At 39.1% G+C, this 18,662-nt stretch overlaps 1 protein-coding gene across 1 annotated transcript in view; it reads left to right on the forward strand.

Moving 5' to 3' along the window:
* sorl1 (sortilin-related receptor, L(DLR class) A repeats containing) overlaps nt 1–18,662 on the forward strand; it is a 77,766-nt gene that overhangs the window by 18,700 nt on the left and 40,404 nt on the right. Inside the window, exons 6-8 of the mRNA XM_067450876.1 lie at nt 4,168–4,348; nt 17,690–17,791; nt 17,901–18,070. Coding sequence (XP_067306977.1) covers nt 4,168–4,348; nt 17,690–17,791; nt 17,901–18,070 — 453 coding nt within the window. The remainder of the gene's footprint in view (nt 1–4,167; nt 4,349–17,689; nt 17,792–17,900; nt 18,071–18,662) is intronic.

The raw sequence follows: 18,662 nt of genomic DNA on the forward strand, positions 1-18,662 counted from the left end.
GATGTTGTTCCACACTCGTAAGACCTCCGTTCATCATCGGAACACAGTTTAAGATATTTTATATTTAGTCCGAGAGCGTATCCAAGTGTATACACACTATACTGTCCATGTCCAGAAAGGGAATAAAAACATCATCAAGGTAGTCCATAGGTGTCATCAGTTAGTTAGTTAGAATCTCTTGAAGCATCAAAAATACATTTTGGTCCAAAAATAATTGACTTTATTCAGCATTGTCTTCTCTTCCGCGTATGTGTTTTCAATGTTTGAAAACAAAATGTATTTTCGATGCTTCAAGAGATTCTAATTAACTAACTGATGTCACTAGCAGGTGCCATGATGAAGAGATAATCAGTGTTATGCACTTCACCTGTCAGTGGTCATAATATTACCTGATCGGTGGATATACTAATACTTTTTTTGGTATTTAGTATAAATTCAATGCTGTGAAAAGCTTCAATGTTGTTATTTAGCTATTGTTAGTATCCATTTTCAAATAGTAACTTGTGTAGTTCAACCTTTATATTAAGAAATGTTTCTTCAGCATCAAATCAGCAAGTGCTCTACATGTAGGCTATGTGTCAGTGTTATTCCAACTCACATATTTGCACCGATATTTCATACATAGCTCATTACTGTGGTTTTGATTGCTGTCTGAAAGAACAAGGTGTGAGTTTGCAGCTTGTTGATATGATAAACAACTAAAATGATCAGAGGTCAAGGAGATTTCTGGCTCTTCACATTCTACCATACTCCTCTCAAATTCCATTTGAAGGGGGTTAAATGCTCCGTGCTGTCTCACTCAATTTTCAAAGGGTTATGTAGGAATGTGAAACTCTTGCTTTGGGTTGCAGCCAGCACTTAGTGTTTGGCAATCGGGCACTGGCATCGAAAGCAAGCAGCAAATAGAAATAACAGAGTGGCGCTTATTGCTCTCCCACTCAGTAAACATTATGCCATAGGATATGATCTGACCGGAAGAGCTAATTGGAATGTTATAACTGCAATTCATCACAGACGTGATTAACATTTTTTCCTTTACTTTAGCTCAAATGTGTGTAAATTTCTCAGTGACAGAACAAATTTGTTTTGCACATTATTGCAACAGAATAGCGTAAGATATAAGGAAGAGGTCAGTGTTCTCAAGCATGTGGGCTGCTGTCCAGACAGGCTGCTTGATTGTGAAGTCTTCTCTGATGAGGCTCAGACTGCGGCCGTATTAATAATTGATTGTGTCTACCAGCCGTGGCCCATTTCATCTGCTGGAGTGGCAGTCAGTGCCTGTGGAGATAACATCAGCAACCCTCTGTGATGGCCCAACACAAATGACTCGAGAGCTCAGAGACCGACTACACCATCACTGCAGCGATAATCCTTCTGTTCTTTGCTCTCTCAGACTGTGCCTGGCTTAGGATTGTCAGAGGAACCTGTACATTTCAAATAGCCTACCTTTTTCCGGTTTGACAGACATTTTCTTTTTCTCCACTCTTTATTAAAGCGGGTAATCAGGAAATGTTGAATCAAACCGTTGTCAGATGCTCAATTTTTTTTTAAGGGATGCTTGACATATCAGTTCCAGTTGTTTGGTCTGGAAACTCACCATTGACAGGGCTCAATCCGAGGGGTGGGATAAACGGTTGTCTTTGCATGCAATTGGATAGAGCTACAACCAACCAGAGCAACTTGAAGCGGAGCTTGTTGATAGATTAAACTTTCGCCATATCCGGTAGGCAAAATTTCGAACACATCTTCCCTTTTTAAGAATGACTTCAGTGTCGTTCTTTGTTCTTTTCTCAGTGAAAAGCTTAACGCCGCATTCACACGGGGCGTAGACGTTAACGCTTGACGGAGGGCGTGGCTGAAGATGGGTGCTGACGCGATCGTCATAGTGACAACAGCCAATCACATTAACTTGCCGCTTGGACCAAAACACAACACAAAAAAAGCGCCTTTTTTGGTTGTATGTGCGAGTGCGATTGCTTGTGTAGTTGTTGTCAGCGCACTGCACAGGTGCACGAAGCTGTTAAGTACATTAAATCCTGAAAAAGCGCAGACAGCGGGAAGAATATCACGTAGTGGTCCAGGAGCTGCGTCTGGATTTTTAACGGTCTATGGTCTGGATGGTTCACGAAGCAGTAATGAACGCAATTGGCTAGCGTCTGCTGTAGGATATTTGCATACGGCGATCTGATTGGATGACGCCTGCGCTGGCGTCAGTTGAGAATTTGAGAATTCTTCAACTTCTGCCGCTTGCAACGCGAGTGAAGCGCCACGACGGAACCCACAATTCAGTTCGGCAACGGATGATGTCACCCATTCAAAGTAAATGGGAAGCGTTAACGCCTACGCCCCGTGTGAATGCGGCGTAACTTCTAGTCTTCCAGATTCGCAGCCAAAACAGATTCAAAAGACCGCCGTTCGCCAGCTTCTTTGTTTACAGTGCCGTCATTATGTTAAGCCCGCCCACCGACTCTATACACGATGTGATTGGCCTGGCCAGAGTTTGGTTTTTCCAGCTTACAAGTCTATAAAGAGTTGCTAGACAAAACTCGCTGCAAATTAAATTTGCTGCCACAAGGGTGCGTCTAGGCTAACAAAATGTTTCTTGAGCATCAATCCCCAATATTAGAATGCATTCTGAAGGATCATGTGACGCTGAAAACCGGAGTAAAATGCTGAAAATTCAGCTTTACCATCACGGGACTAAATTACATTGTATTAATATATTAAAATAGAAAACAGTTCTCTTTATATTGTAATAATATTTCACAATATTATAGTTTAACTATACTAGTTTACAAATGCAGCCTACTTTCAAAAACATCTTGCCAACCCCAAACTTTTGAAAGCTAGTAATACCAGTGCATCACTATTGATGACATATATTCTTATACATTTTTAATGGCAGTCAGAAGGAATAAGGAAGTCCTGCCTAACAGATTGACTGCTGTTTTAAAGGTCAACAAACAGGCTGTTTGTTTTTTCTGGGTGTGAATTGTGTAGTTTGTTGACTGTATTCTCTGAGCTCTCAATTGGTTTTAGGTTTTAATCTAGACAAACCAAAGGCGGAGTTGCAGGGCTGGTTTAAAGAGCTGTAAGCCCCTGTTTTTATCCATCTCTCACTCTGCTGCTTGACTTGCTAAACTCCCAGTTGTGAAATAGAAAGCGAGCGGTAAGGTTTATGTGTTTGTTCCCCTGCGAGATAATCCCTTTATCCTCTAGCTTGGTGATTTAAGAGCCAGTCTCAACAATCAGCACCCCTCTGTGTTTTCAAAGAGGAAAGGAAGTCAGGCTGTTGGTCAAGGGTGGAGAGAGACTCTCCCGTCCATTTAACTGAAACTGCTGCCCATTCCTTCATCTGTAGTCTTGTTCTCCCACATGCACCCTGAATAATTTATTAGTAACATTGTGCAAGAGACAGATGAGGAAAATTGGTTCAGTGTAAGTTGTGAAGTGTAAAGTTCCCTGAATTGGCTTGGCTAGTGGAAGCACTGTAGCTATTGATCACGTATGATAAATGCCGCTGCATAAGCCCACTACAGTTTTTGCATTGTAGCACATTGCACGTCATTAGGAAAACCAATACAAAACATGTTAGTTACTTTATTATTGTAATATTGGGCTAAACTTTATTTTAAGGTGTAATTAAGTACTTTGTAATATTAATTAACATGTTAAATTGTTTAGTTGCATGTAATTATGCATAATTTACTGTTATTATTTTGGTAAGTACATGTAACAATGACACTAAAATAGTGTTAGCTAATATTGTATATTATTTTAGAAGCAATGTTCAAATGTTTGTAGTCAGTAAGTTTATTTAAAATGTTTTTGAAAGAAGTTTTTAATGTTCACCAAGACTGCATTTGTTTGATTAAAAATAGATCAGTAAAAACAGTAAAATTGCAAGTATTATTACAACTTAAAACAACCTTTCTATGTTAATATATTTTAAAATGTAATTCCTGTGATCAAATCTGAATTTTCAGCATCACATGATCATTCAGAAATCATTTTAATATGCTGATATGATGCTTAAGAAAGTGTAGTATTTATACTAAGACACATGATATGGATTTGGTTGCTTTCTGAAACCATGTAAACATTTTCAGAAGTCCACCAGATGTCCAAAATATCAATATCCAAGTATGTGTCTTTCTATTCCCCTAGGGGTGTAGAGCCATACGACAACCCCACCACAGTGTTTGTCCAGCGCCACGAGCCCCAGGGAGACTCCATTATCCTCAGCAGCACTGACTTCTTCCAGAGCGAGCAAAACCGCCAAGTTATCCTGGAGAAGGTGGACAGCTTCCAGCTACGGGACAAGTACATGTTTGCCACCTCCACCAGGGTAAGGGTACACTCTGACCAGAACAGAGCTGCAAATGTTTGAAGAATAATTTGTAGCTTCAGGCTCTTATTTAGCAAAAGAAGGGAAAAATAAGAAGCGCTGATCTAGAGTTCAAAAACTGAAAATTTGGAGAGTGCCGAGAGTCACATCTGTGCCAAGTCTAGCTGAATGCCTCTCCTGTGAGTGTGAGTAAACACTCCTCTGAAGAGCCGGAGGAACGATCCCCCTCAAGATGAACCGGCATTGATAACCGGCTTATTTAGAGCCATGAAGTCAGATGAGGATTCCTGGTGTGTTTAGCCAACACTGAACTTCTGCCCTATATGACAGAAGGGTAATTCAGCAGACAGGTGACCGTGACTCTCTAGTTGGTAATCTGGGCTGGTAAGCAAAAGGTTGCAGATTTGAATTCTGCTGTATCATTATGCCCTCAAACAGGAAGCACAACCTGTGATACGCGTACTGTAAGTACATGTTTTCTTTAAATGTGAAGATTTTTTTATGAACAAACCATGTATGTGTTGAAATTATTTGTTGGTCACAGAGCTTATTTTCTGCAATAGTCAAGAGGTTGATGGAAATATCCTATTGGCTTTTTTTTTGTTGAAGGAACCCAGGGTCATGCTAACTTCGAGGTTTTTCTACATAAATATAGCCTGGATGCCAGCCATTTCTTACGTTTCTGATGATAATCTGTCAATCATCACACCTGACAATGTGATTGTGACCTGACAGTTTCTGTTCGGGCATAATAACAATTCTACGGATCGAGTCCAGAACTTCCCGACCTAAAATTGTTGTGGGTGCGGCTAAGTTCGGTCTGGACTCGATCCGTAGAGGAGTTATAATGCCCGAACAGAAACTGTTCGGACCAATCACATGTCAGGTGTGATGATTGACAGATTATCATCAGAAACGTAATCAGCCACGCCATCAAAGAGCGCTTGGGTTGAAGAACTGAGATGTGTAGATTTCGCCATCGTGTCTGTTATAGAACATATCGACAGCACATTAATTTAAAAAGAAGAACAGAGGACCGCAATCAAGGCATTTGTGGATGGGAAAGATGTTTTGCCGTAGAGGTCTTCATGGAGCACCCGTGGATTCGGGTCTATATTTTAAAAGGTCAGCCAGGTCTGGGTCCGGGTCGGGTCCCAATCTATTACCTCGGGTCCAGGGTCTGTTTAACATTGTGTGTAATACCTGAGTCGATCGGACTTGGAGAACACCTGGCCGTGATTAGAGTCAGCACGGTTTGTGTGTTTTGTGTAACTTGTCTTGTGTAAAATTTGCATAAGAAAAGTGTGAGCTGGGAAATGAGGTTTATAAAAAAAAAAAACACAAGCTCTCTCTCTCTGTCTCTCTTTCGCTCACGCTCTCTCATCCGTTTAGAAAGCAGGCAGATTTAATGCAAGAGCACGATAATAAATTAGCAACAAAATCTCAGGTGAACTATCACAAATGTTTTCTGTGACGCTTAAATTGCGTAAAAAAGCTCATATTTCAGGTTGCTCCAGCTAACGCGCGAGTGCAGTCTCAAGCTTGTGCCATGTTTCCATGGCAACCCGAGTTTCCGCAGTGAATGTAATGACTTTAAAAATAATATGAATGAACCGTATTTTTTAATCTTAAAGTTTTGGTGGTCATACTCGGCTCACAGAGATTATAGCAAATAAATAATGTTAATGTCAGTGGCCATGGCACCCAACAAGCAATCATTAGTCCAAAAGGGCAAACAGTCAAAGTTATTATGCAAGTTAACTCTCGAAATGCAAATCTGCTAAGATGTGTAAATCTGTCACCGTGACATAAGGTGGACTTTTACAGCTGAAATGATGAGAGAATTAAGGATGCTTGGAACAACAAGAGAGGAATATTATACAACACAATCGGGTACAAGGAAGGTAGGCTGAGACCTCGCAGCTTGTTTATTGATTTGTTAGGAGCAGTCTTTCCGCCGGGTTCGGTTCCAGCTTTCAAATAGTTTACATTTTGTTTCCACTCATCTTCTACTAGTTCCAGGCAGCATGTGTGCAGTTGAGCTCTGTTGACAGCTATGCGTCGCTCAACATACGTCACTTACTCTGTAGCTCTGATTGGTTGTAGGTCTGTTCAATTGAGGTTTTTCCTGTGTCGGTTGAAATCGAAATACGCCCCATAACAAAGACTCATATTCTGACTAGAATTGAGTATGACCACTTCAGGCTAACATAAATACATCATCCCTTCAACACTCTTTTCATTGGTACTTTAAAACCATGTATATTGTATAATTTGTATTTGTGCATTTATATGATTCCATGAAGATTCACTCTCTCTGAACTATTTATTTTTGTCATTTTTATTGAAGTTAATCACTAGCTTTATTTCAGAATTGGTTATGCCATTGCGATCCTGCAATGTATTGCAAAGTTTTTTTGTATTTTAAGTCCAACCCAGCAACACAGGTCATCAGTCACAGAAACACCAAATAGTGTAAAAGCTGTATCTGTCAAACTGTCTTATTAGCATCTCATCTAAGCTGGGAATACAGCTTGAAGTATTTGTTTTCAGTTGATATGCCTCCAGAAAGTTTTGCATAGTTCTTGGTTGCTGAAACAATGGCTGTCTAGACCTCATGTCTAAGCTGACCGCAGCTAGTGTTATATTTCAGTGTAGCGTTCACCCTTGAGTGTATTCAGTGGTTAATCATTTCCACCCCACATCGGCTGGCATATCACTAACCTCATCCCACAGCAAATGTCTGACAGCCCAGAACTGGATGAGGCATCTGTCAGGTCACACATGGCATCGCCAGGTTGCGTAAAGCAGAAACCGACCCAAACAACCATTAAATTGGAAAGAAATGTGTAATATATCTGCGGCTTCAGAAAGCCAGAGACTCTGTGTGAGTTTTGAGGGCTGTTTATGAGCAGTGCTGCGCGGATGGCACAACCGCGGCCCTGGACAGCGTGCTGGAGGAGCTGCCTGCTTGACAGCTCTGATCTATGTTCCGTTAATGAAGTTGTGGCTTGGTTTCCCTCGGGTACTTCTAACCACTCATGCACCACTTATATGCGTTCTGCTGCCCAGTGCTGCCATATGGTCCTATCCTTAACGCTGTGCCGTACTTACAACACCGAAAGAGTTTTATAATTGCTCCCATTGTTCTTGTTTTGCTACAAAATAATAGGATAAATTTAAATTCTCTCATCACTTACCTACCCTCAGGTTGTTCAAACCCTGGACTGACTTTCTGGTTTGGAACTCAGAAGATATTTTGGAAAATTTTAAACAGTGTTTGTCCAAAATATAACACAAAAGTTTGGTTTGGAACAGTATGATGGTGAATAAATGATAACAGAATTTAAATATTTGGCTAAACTGTCTTTTTATGGATCCTGAAGGCCATCTGAAGCGAGACTAAAGTACGAATGGAGCAATTCGCACTCGTTTTCTGTGTTTTTTTTCCCCCCTTAAATTTTCCACACGGCTATGGGAAATTTGCTCCCTATGTTCTGGTGAGCCACATTCCCAGTTAATATTTTGACAGATTTGGATATTTCGCTTGCTGAGTGGATGGATTTACAACAGGATAATTAGTGGTTTTCATGGTCAGACCATTCAGACCATTAAACAAAATTATCCTAAGGAGGTCTATGGCAAGACAGACAAATAGTAAATAGGCCAGAGCAAACAGCTATGTGGAATTTGTCTGGCTGGGCTAGTTGTGAATATCTTTACTCTTGAGGAGATAGAAAGTGACATGCTTGTTGATGGCTGTATGTGGCCTGGCCCTGACCCTTCTGGCCAGACGTACGCCTAGAGCAAGCCCCCCATCCCGCCCTTTCTGTTCTTGCTAGCTAGCTTTCTCACTTACAGAACAAACACTTTCTTCAAGTGCTTAACGAGATGCCTACAGAGACAGCATTTTAAGGCATCACTGCTGGAAAAAACAGCTTATTATAGGGATAGTTCATCCAAATATAAAAATGTGACGATCATTTACTCACCCTCATGTCGTTCAAAACCATACCTGTCAAGTATCCTGTTTTATCCTATTTTACCATTCTTTCCCGCCGTCCTCCCGTAGTAATATTTTCCTTTAAATATCCTGCATTTTAACCTGCGTTATTAAAAAATATAATAATACCGGAGGAAAAAAACAAATACATTTCCAATCTAATCTCTGTAACTTGCCTTGCGGTAACTGCCATCTGCAGGAGCCTACAGTACTGTAGGTGACCGTTGTCACAAGGTTAGTGTGTGAGGTCAGATAACGAGTGACAACGCGGGAAAAATACTAAACAGAGATGGATGATGGACGTAAGACGGAAGGCACTCCTGCCAATAAAACAAAACCCTCTGGTAAATACTGTGATCAATGGGACAGCGAATGTCATTTTCTGAAGAGGAGCAGGGTGGGGGACAGTCACGCGTTTTGTAGGTTTTGTAACTGCGACTTCAGCATCTCACATCCGCATCGTGCGACAGCGGAAGATCTTTAAAAGGTCCCATTCTTCGCGATTCCATCTTTCAAACTTTAGTTAGTGTGTAATGTTGCTATTAGAGCATAAATAATACCTGTAAAATTATAAAGCTCAAAGTTCAATGCCAAGCGAGAACACGCAAAATAGGGGGCGTGGTCTTGTTGGTCTCCCACGTGGAGAAGAGTGCGCATTCAGCGCTTGCATCTCCCCGTTATGGTAAGAGGCGGGACCTTTCCGGGCAAAGTGCAGACGACAGAGGAAACAGCGGTGTACAGATAAGTGAATTGTGTGAAAAATACTGTTTTTTTACACGTGAAACATGAACTCATGTTATATTGCACACTGTAAACATAATCAAAGCTTCAGAAACACGCGAAGAATGGGACCTTTAAAGTGACAGTAGCCATTTATAATGACAATGTAAAGAATAAAAGTAATTGCTGACTAAATATGCTCTGCTCTTGACTAAATAACTTCAGTACCTTTATACCTTTTAATAACTTATGCAGTGCAAAATAATAACAATTTATGTATATTTCCTACTTGTTATACAGGTAGGAAGAGCACAGGTACAAATGAAATGTATTATTATTATTATGGGTTAATCATGTGAGGATTCATAACCCCCCGTCCACAAATCTCTACTGGATTTTGATACCCAAATATTGACAGGTATGTTCAAAACCTGTAAGACTTTCATTTATCTTCGGGACACAAATCGGAACACATATTTTTTGATGAAATCTGAGAGCTTTTGGTCCCTCCATTGACAGCAATGCAACTAGTACCTTGATGATTCAAAAGTTCTTAAAGAGATTGTAAAACTAATCAATTTAACAGCGAATATAAGCAGCTCAACCAAACATGCTTGAAACATTAGATCTAACCTCATTGGTTCTTGCGGAAGCTCAAACGTGCTGCATAACACACAGGAATGAACATTATTGGTTCTTGCACGTCAAGCGACCATGCCTGATCTTCCATTGACCACAACTGATGTGTGAGTTGATGAATGTTTATATGTGACTAAAAGCCTAACTTTTAGTCTGTTCATCATGTAAAGCGACCATGTCTTTTCAGAAAATTCAGACTAAACCTCTTAATTCATGTGGATTAGTTTTACAATCTCTTTATGGACTTTTTAGAAGCCTCAAAGCGGTAGACTTTAGGGGTTTTGACCGACATAAGGTTAAGTAATTAATGTTGAAAAAACAAAACTGAATGACAAGCACATTTACAAATAAAACTGTATTAAAAAAATACTATATCAAAATGTTAATAAATACAATAATAGTATGTAATACTAAACTAACTTTGGTTAAAGCCCCACTTGGCTACTTTTGCTCTCGGGGTCCCCCTACAGTTTGGAAAAAATAATGTCCTCAACTACTGTCGTAAGATCTGTCATCCTACAACAGGGGATGCCATCGCGCATGCATTTGTTGACATGACAACCCTGATAGCCCTGAACAAGTGATGCGCGGGTCGTCCCATAACCCGCGGACCCCGTATGTCTATTTAATGGTCGCGGGTGCGCGGCGGGTTGTAAAAATATATACAGTGGTGCGGTGCGGGCCAAATAACTTCATAAAAGCGTCCCGCGGGTCGGTGCATCACTAAAAGTTCCCCTGAACACTGCAAGAGGAGTTCTTCTGGCGTCGCGTGTGAAATGTCTTCATCCCAGGTAACGTTACAGTCAGTGGCATATGTTTCAGCATGTCATATGAATATAATTTCATGGGTTTTATTTTTTTCAAACGCCAAATAATCACGATGCTCACGTTTACAAGCCAGCGTCATTATAGTAGTCCATTGGTTACCGTTTTACAGAATCTATATGATACCTCAGTTCAATGTTTGAGTGGTAGCTTACCGTAACAAGCAGGACAGCATCAGTCGGGCACGCCTCCTTCAGCTCACGCCGACGAGCAAACGCTGGTCACATGTTGATTCTCGTCCTGCCTTTAATCACATCACTTTTTCATTTCCTCTTATTGCTTCCCTCCAACAAAACCTTTTCTTTCTTTTTTGTCTCTGCTGCTTCGGACATGACTATATTATCCGACGAACAAAGTTGGGCTCGCACGTCCGAATGTAAGGAAGTGTGTGTGTTGGTGGAAGTGACGTATATGCCGTAAAGCAGTCCAATTTTTGTAGTTCTTTTTTTTTCTCGGGTTACTACCCGAAACCCGAAGTTTAAAAGTACGATTAAAAACGATACAGACCCCATCAGGCTATGGCAGACGTGTCATTCAACCTATTGTAAGTCGATTTATCATCACAAGAGTCTTAAAAAATATATTATGAAGGTTGAAAAGTTACCTAGTGCTGCTTTAAATTATAAGGCAGCATTGCATATATCCATTAAGAAGACAGTGGCAGAATAGGATGCGACAACCATAGGGGGAAAAATCCCAAAAGATGGCGGACAAAGTGGAAGAAATGTGTGTATAGATTTAATCATCAATCATTCTAATTGTTGATTTAGTAAAACAGACGTTTCTACCCAAATGCTTGTGTGGTATATATATTTTTCTTAATTGATTCTCATTTTGTTAGCTTAGCAGCATGCTAACACTAAACTCTATTTGAATCATTTGTGAGTTGCTGCTTGTGTAACATGTTCGAGCAATTTATGAAATTCCATGTTAGTTAGGATGCGGTCTATGGAGATAGTAGGCAGTGAGGCCATTCACTCGGTTTTGGACCATATCCAAAGTCTCTTGCCAGTCGGACGACATTGATGTCAGTCTATTTTTCCCTTTTTTCAGTCTTTTACCCTCTTCTCTTTCCGTTACTGTGTCTCTCTGACTCACTCTTTTGCTGTCATTGTGTTGAGTCCCTCTATCTGCAACCCGGCTAATAGGATTACCATAATGAATATCACAAGAGCCTTTGGCAGTGAGAAGCTTCTAAGACTAATTAAAGCTGTGGAAAACAAGGTCCTCTCATCTGAGGGATTTATCCATAATGTCATAGAGATCTTTAATAATAATTAAGTCTTTTCTCTTCTCACATCCTCACCTCCCTGTAGCCCTGCAAGCTGCTTTAGTGATAACCTGGTTTCAGGGCTTAATCTGAACCTTGATAAAGACAGAAACTAATGTGAGAAGGAAGGAAAGAGTTTTGTAAACACAATATTGGTGTGTCAGTGAGCATTAAAGTGGTCTCAAAATAATGCATTGAATTAAAATGCCATTCATAAGAACAAAACTTTTGTGAATGTAGATTTTACCACGTTTCCATAGATGTCCTGTCAGTAAGTGAATCAGGTGTTCATTTGATAACTGTTCTGATGGCTTCACTTCAAATAAGGACTATAATGCTGTAATACAGGAAGGGTTCAGTTTAGCTATGCTAACCAGCCAAACCCAAAGTTGGTAAGTTGCTTTGACTGATTCATTAAAAGAACCGATTCAAACTAGTAATTAAACAAAATCCTTTGCACTGTCTGTCCAGTAAAGTCATCATAATAGCAAGTTTTATGGTTCAGGTTATCTTTTAATTGTAGACTGCAAACTCACTTCTCCTTTTCCTCTTTTTCTTTCGGCTGTTCCCTTTAGGGGTCGCCACAGCGAATCATTCCTATCCTCTGTATCATCTTCTCTCAGACCGACTACCTTCATGTCCTTTTGCAAACTCACTACTTTGGTAAAATATTTACTTTTTGCTGTAACACTATAGATTTAGCATACAGTTGGGCAAGTGTCCATCCAACCATCTCAGCAATGCAGAACTTCTCACGCTGTGTTCTCCAACATGCTGCATCTACACATTCTCACTCATGCTTGAAAGTCTGATCTCTCTTCCAGACTAAGCGATGAGAGGGACTGCCAGCACAGTACTGCTGTTGTTCCACAGATAAATGCTTCCTCCACAAAGAAGGCAAAGTGACTCCAAAGCCAAATATTCATTGGGCAGGCTGTGCCAGAACTGATTCCATTCATGTTGCCATGTAAGAATGGAAGGCTTTTATAGGCAAATTTTGCTGTCAAGTTTGTAGTCAGGGACACTTGGATGCTACGGCAGAAGAATGAGAGATGACAGTTTTCTCAGAGGGGCTGTTTGTGGATAACTGCCTCTAAATGCCTAATGATTCCGTGAGGGCTAAAATTGAAGGTTGTGGATATATGTGTCAGATGCAAATGGAACCTTGGGAGAAAATTTCCGACCTCTGACCACCTGACAGGATTAGTTAACAGCTCAATCACACATAAACATTGTGCATCCACCTGTGTAGCAACTCTGCACCTGCCTGGAATAGCACCTTCTTTTAGACTTTGAGATTACATCTTGATAAATGTATTTGCATTTGCTTTTATTTGCATTTATTTGCATTTATTTGCATTTATTTGGCCCTTAAATTATACTGTGGCTGTACCATGTGGTGGCTTTTAAAACTTATTTAATATATTATATTAAATGTAAATATTATATTAGATTTATTATATTATTAAACCAATTCAATATTTTAAAGGTGGGTAATACTAGACAAAATTATACTTACCATTAACATTTCCATGTCTTTGGTTATTTTATATATCCATATGGTACTTGTTATGGTACAATGTTTTCCTAAAAACACACACACACACACACACACACACACACACACACACACACACACACACACACACACACACACACACACACACACACACACACACACACACACACACACACACACACACACACACACACACACACACACACACACACACACACATATAATAAGATTTCGATAGTTTTAAACGTGTGAATTATATAGTCAGATATTTAAAAATTAAGATAATTGGAGATTTTAATTGAATTTTATCTGTTTTTATTCTGAACTCTAACATATATAATACATTGTATAGTGTATGTATATATAGTAAAAAAGTTATTTTCAAATATATCCTGAATGTAACTACATAATATATTCAATACTTTTTATTTTATTTTTATCTTATCCTGTATGTAATGTATTGGTTACACAAAGCATGGTATTATTATGGATCTTGTTGTTGCAGCTTTGTGATTTGATTATCATCACACACTTTGCTCTCTTAAGCTCTCCCGGCAACACGTCTGTTTTCGAGAGATCTCCCTCGTCTTTGCTCTCTAAAGCCAGATTGTGTTTTGGCTCCTTCCACAACACTGCAGTCTGTTCCTGGAGACAGCCGTTAACAGCGAGATAAATCAATACCATGAATGGTGTGACTAAAAACGAGGCAGTGCGGAGAGCTGAGAAAGAAAACACTGAGCTTTTGTGCCTTTAAACAAGGAAGTGGTTAAACTTGTTATTCAGGATGATGGTGCTTATAAATACACTTTTATCTGACAGGCTGTCGTCCTGTTGTTCTTACACTAACCCAGTAAATCCCTGTTTTGCTGGCTGACTGTTACCTTTTTCCATCTTGCAATCAATTTTGGCCCTGTAATATGATTTTGCACATGAAATTGCAATAAACTTGATTAATGTAGAGAATCTGTTTGTTTGTTTTCACCCCCCGATTACTGCATTTATCACCCCTAATGGCATCTTTGTATTTGTTTGGGCAGAGAGAAAAAATCAGAATTTAAGGAAAATCCGTTTACTTTTTGTTTATACAGCAAGTAAACTATTTCAAACCACATCCACATGTGCTTTGAAATTTGATCGTTTTAAAGGGTTAGTTCACTCAAAAATGAAAATTAGCCCATGATTTACTCATCCTCATGTCATCCTAGGTGTATATGACATTCTTCTTTCAGACGAATAAAATTGGAGTTATATTTAAAAAAGTCCCAGCTAATCCAAGCACTACAATGGCAGTGAATTGTTGTTTAGTTTATAAAGTCCATAATAGGGATTTTAACCGATGACTGTTTGACCAATGGATGACCGTATCAACGTTAACCGATCAAAGTTGTCGGTTAAAAAAAAAGTGATCTCTAAATTAGGCTGTTATAGACAGTGGATTAAACGCTACCACAGTTAGCCATCTCATTCCAAAATCTTTTTGTGTGAAGTGAACAAATCCCTCACACTAATTTTTTCATAACTCACCTATTTGTACTTAATAAACCATTAAACAAATTTGGCGCGAGGTCACAGCGTTTGGGTTTGCGCGCTCACAAGGTTTGCAAAAAGGAAAAAAGGCTTAAACACTCGAGGTTAGAGCCAGGGCAGACGACAGTATGAAGCGTGCAAAGAAAAGTAGTTTGTGGGACCATTTCACCAAAAAGAACGACACAGATGTAAGTTGCAACTTGCGTGATACAGTGCTTAAATACAGTAGTAATACATCATCTTTCTTTATTATTGTTAGCACTACCTCAAACTAAAGCGGCATCTCTTTGGAGCTGTCATTTTCTTAAATGTGCCGCGGCAATGTTTCAAATGAGCTGCTTACGCTAGACAAATGCCTTTATTTTCAACGCGATTACCTTGTACCCAAACCATTTCGAAACTAAGGAGCCATTTGTCCTCCGATTTCAAACAAGCTCCTCGTTTGCGGGACTCATGTTTTCCGCTGTAGGGGATTTTAAAAAAGGGACGTGAGTGGAAGGGAGGTGGCGGTGCCGGGACAGTGTGTGTGTGTGAGAGCAGGAGGCAGAGCGGCAGAGAGATGCGACAGAGTTGCGAAATATTGCAGGTACGGGTCGCGGCTGTTATTTCAAATAGTGCAGGATATTTTAAACTTATCGGTTAACTGGTTTCAACCGGCTAATGAGGCTCGGCGGTCAGTTAAGAAAATGTTAAGGTTTTTTTTCGCGATCCCTAGTCCGTAAAGTGCATCTATCTATCATATAACTGCTCCACACAGCTCCAGGGGAAGCTTCTGAAGCGAAGTGGCGCTTTTTTTGTGTAAGAAAAAAGATCTATATTTATATATTTATATTTAAAACTTTATATATTTATATTTAAAACTTTATACTAAAATAACTAACTTCAGGCAGAAAGCCGTACACATGAGTAACCCTTGACGCGATGTATAGAAGGGCTGGGGAACAAACTCAAGCCTCTTTTCTCTTCTATCGAAATTCTCCACCATTTCTCGTTAAAAATTCTAATTGTAGACTTTAATTCATGACCGGTGTTTAGTTTTGCTCTATCCTCTGTGCTTCTGCTTTCATCAATGCGCATGTGTCAAGGGGTCAAGGGTTACGTTTTTGCCGTAAATCGATGCGTATGGCAATCTGCCGGAAGTTAGTTATTTCAGATTTGAATATGGAATTTTTTTTTTTTACACAAACATGCCACATTCAGAAGACCTTTATTAACCCCCAGAGCTGTGTGGGTCAGTTATATGATGGATAGCTTTTTTTCAAAAAGACTTCAAAATGACCCATCAGTTCACTGCCATTGTTATAAAGCTTGGAAGAGCCAGGACTTTTTTAAATATAACTCCAGATTTATCTGAAAGGTCTGTTGGTCTGAAAGAATAATGTCATATACACCTAGGATGACTTGAAGGTGAGTAAATCATGAGCTAATTTTTATTTTTGGGTGAACTCACCCTTTTAAGAAGCAGTTTTTAGATTTGTGTTTTGGAATGGTCAGATCAGATTTCTAGTGAAATCACAAATTTCACATGAGGCATTCACTATGGGTTAACTAAATGGTTTCAGACATATCTTTTGCATTACAGCTTTTGTTTGATTGTACATAATCTGTTTATTATTGTGACACTGTAATTTACAGCTTATTTTGTGTTTGTGGGGTTTTGTAAACCTGATGTAAGTAACCCACGGCTTGATTACAGTGGCAGTACAAGGGAAAGACTGATTGAACTGATTGAACTTTAAAAGTGATTGAGGCTTTGATTTTTTCTGAGGGGAGAAAGCAAAACAAGACTTTAAGATGGGAAGAACGAGTGAAAGTACTCAACCCTTCATGACGCATTGCTCATTTTAGACAATGCTGTACAGATACAGATCTAGGTTGCTGGGACACTGACTAGACTAATACTACTTGCACCAGCTTTCCATCTCTTTTAGCTTTGTAAAAACCAGCAGTTTTTGAAGTACAAATGAGACTGACTGACACAATCCCCTGTAGTCCTTATTAAGCTATATCAGGTAAAGGACCCCAGTGAATACAGTGCTGATGGGGCATATCTCTCCACACTAATATTGTCTGCCATTCAGACTTTGTTTATAGTGATAATATGCCGTGGTTTATGGTAGCTGAAGGAGTCAGATTACCTTATAAAATCTTTATGACTCTGCTGTTTCATTTGAATTATTTTATTGCAATTTGTCTTCGAGTTGCAGTGGAAAGTAGGAAAACAAACACCTTGTGTGGCGTATTATCTCAAAGTTAGCATTTTTTAATAGGTATAGAATGATAATCTGGTTAACCAATTTTCTATTTTTTTTTTTTTTTTTACATGGAGATATTCACACTTTTTCGGCCGATTAACTTTTAATTAATTAATTAATTAAAAATATATATTTTTACATGTAATTGATTAATCGTAATGATTAAATATTAATTTAAAAACTTTATTAATTGAATATTACCTTTTTTATATTACCTTTTAAATGTTAACATTCAGTTACCAAAATACCTCTACGTAAAATTATAATTACTGGTATATAAATAGCAATTATTACATTTAGATTAAATATAGTGAGTAGTATAATAAATAATACATTTTGCAAAGGTGATGTTATTAAATTCATACGTTATTAAATGAATACATTATTATTAATTAAATTATTCTAAATGCTTATTTTTTGTAGTTTATCGATCATATAGTTTGCATAACTACGATACTGTATATTATTATTTTTTATTAGACAAATATTAAAATAATCTGTACTGTTATCGCTCAATCTGAATCATTGCAATATGTGAACTTTATTCGGGATAGTTAATCATATTTTGAATGTGTTTCCACAGACGTTGTTTGGAAGCCACGAGTCTCAGTCTGTCCAGCTGTGGGTTTCTTACAACCGGCAGCCAATGAGAGCAGCTCAGTTTAACACCCGCCACCCTATCACGGTGAGTGCCGTCAGCTTCGTTTAGTCTCAGGCAGATTTGTGGCCGTGACTTTTAAAGCTTCATGTTGTTTACCTGTCTTATGCGATTCCCTGCTCTCTTTTCTCTGCAGGAGTACTACATAGCAGATGCTTCGGAGGACCAGGTGTTCGTGTGTGTGAACCACAATAATAGTGTTACGCACCTGTACATCTCCGACACACAGGGCCTGTCCTTCTCTCTGTCCCTAGAGAATGTTTTGTACTTCAGCCCTGATGGCTCTGGGAGCAACACGCTTATCAGGTACAGTTAAACACAACAGTGTGTGTGATTTTGTTTGAGCTGCAAAACACCGCGTGTCCACAGAAGCAGTGACCATAAACGTGATTTACCCAAGTAGGACATTTGTTTGTTGGTCCTGGAACAAAATTAATGTTAAACATTAAAATGCAAAATATATAAATAATTACAATAATAACTTTTAGCAAAATGGCTAATATTGAAGACTTTATAATCAGCTAAATTAGTTCTACTTTTGCAAAAAAAAAAATATAAAAAATGAGACCCACTGACCTGTACTAACTTTTAACTTCAGTCCAACCATACAATCCAAAGTAAATCATTGGTTGATACAAATTTTTATTCAAGCTCCGACCCCAAAATTGTGTTTGCAGTGTTGTCTGAGAGCCAGCACCCATGTTAAGCCAGAAACACATCCCACTTCAATAATTCACGTTAAGCCCCAGTCTTACGCAGCTCTTGGTCTCGTCACCTTTATTTGAACTCTTCTCTGTTTAGTGACGTCCCCTCATCAGTGCTGTAAATCCGTTTTGGTTCTGCACGCCTAACCCATAAGCAGGTTAGTGAGGTCTCGTCTCTATAATGCAAGAACTAT

Source organism: Pseudorasbora parva, chromosome 8 (assembly GCF_024679245.1).
Source record: "Pseudorasbora parva isolate DD20220531a chromosome 8, ASM2467924v1, whole genome shotgun sequence".
NCBI classification, from domain to species: Eukaryota; Metazoa; Chordata; class Actinopteri; order Cypriniformes; family Gobionidae; genus Pseudorasbora; species Pseudorasbora parva.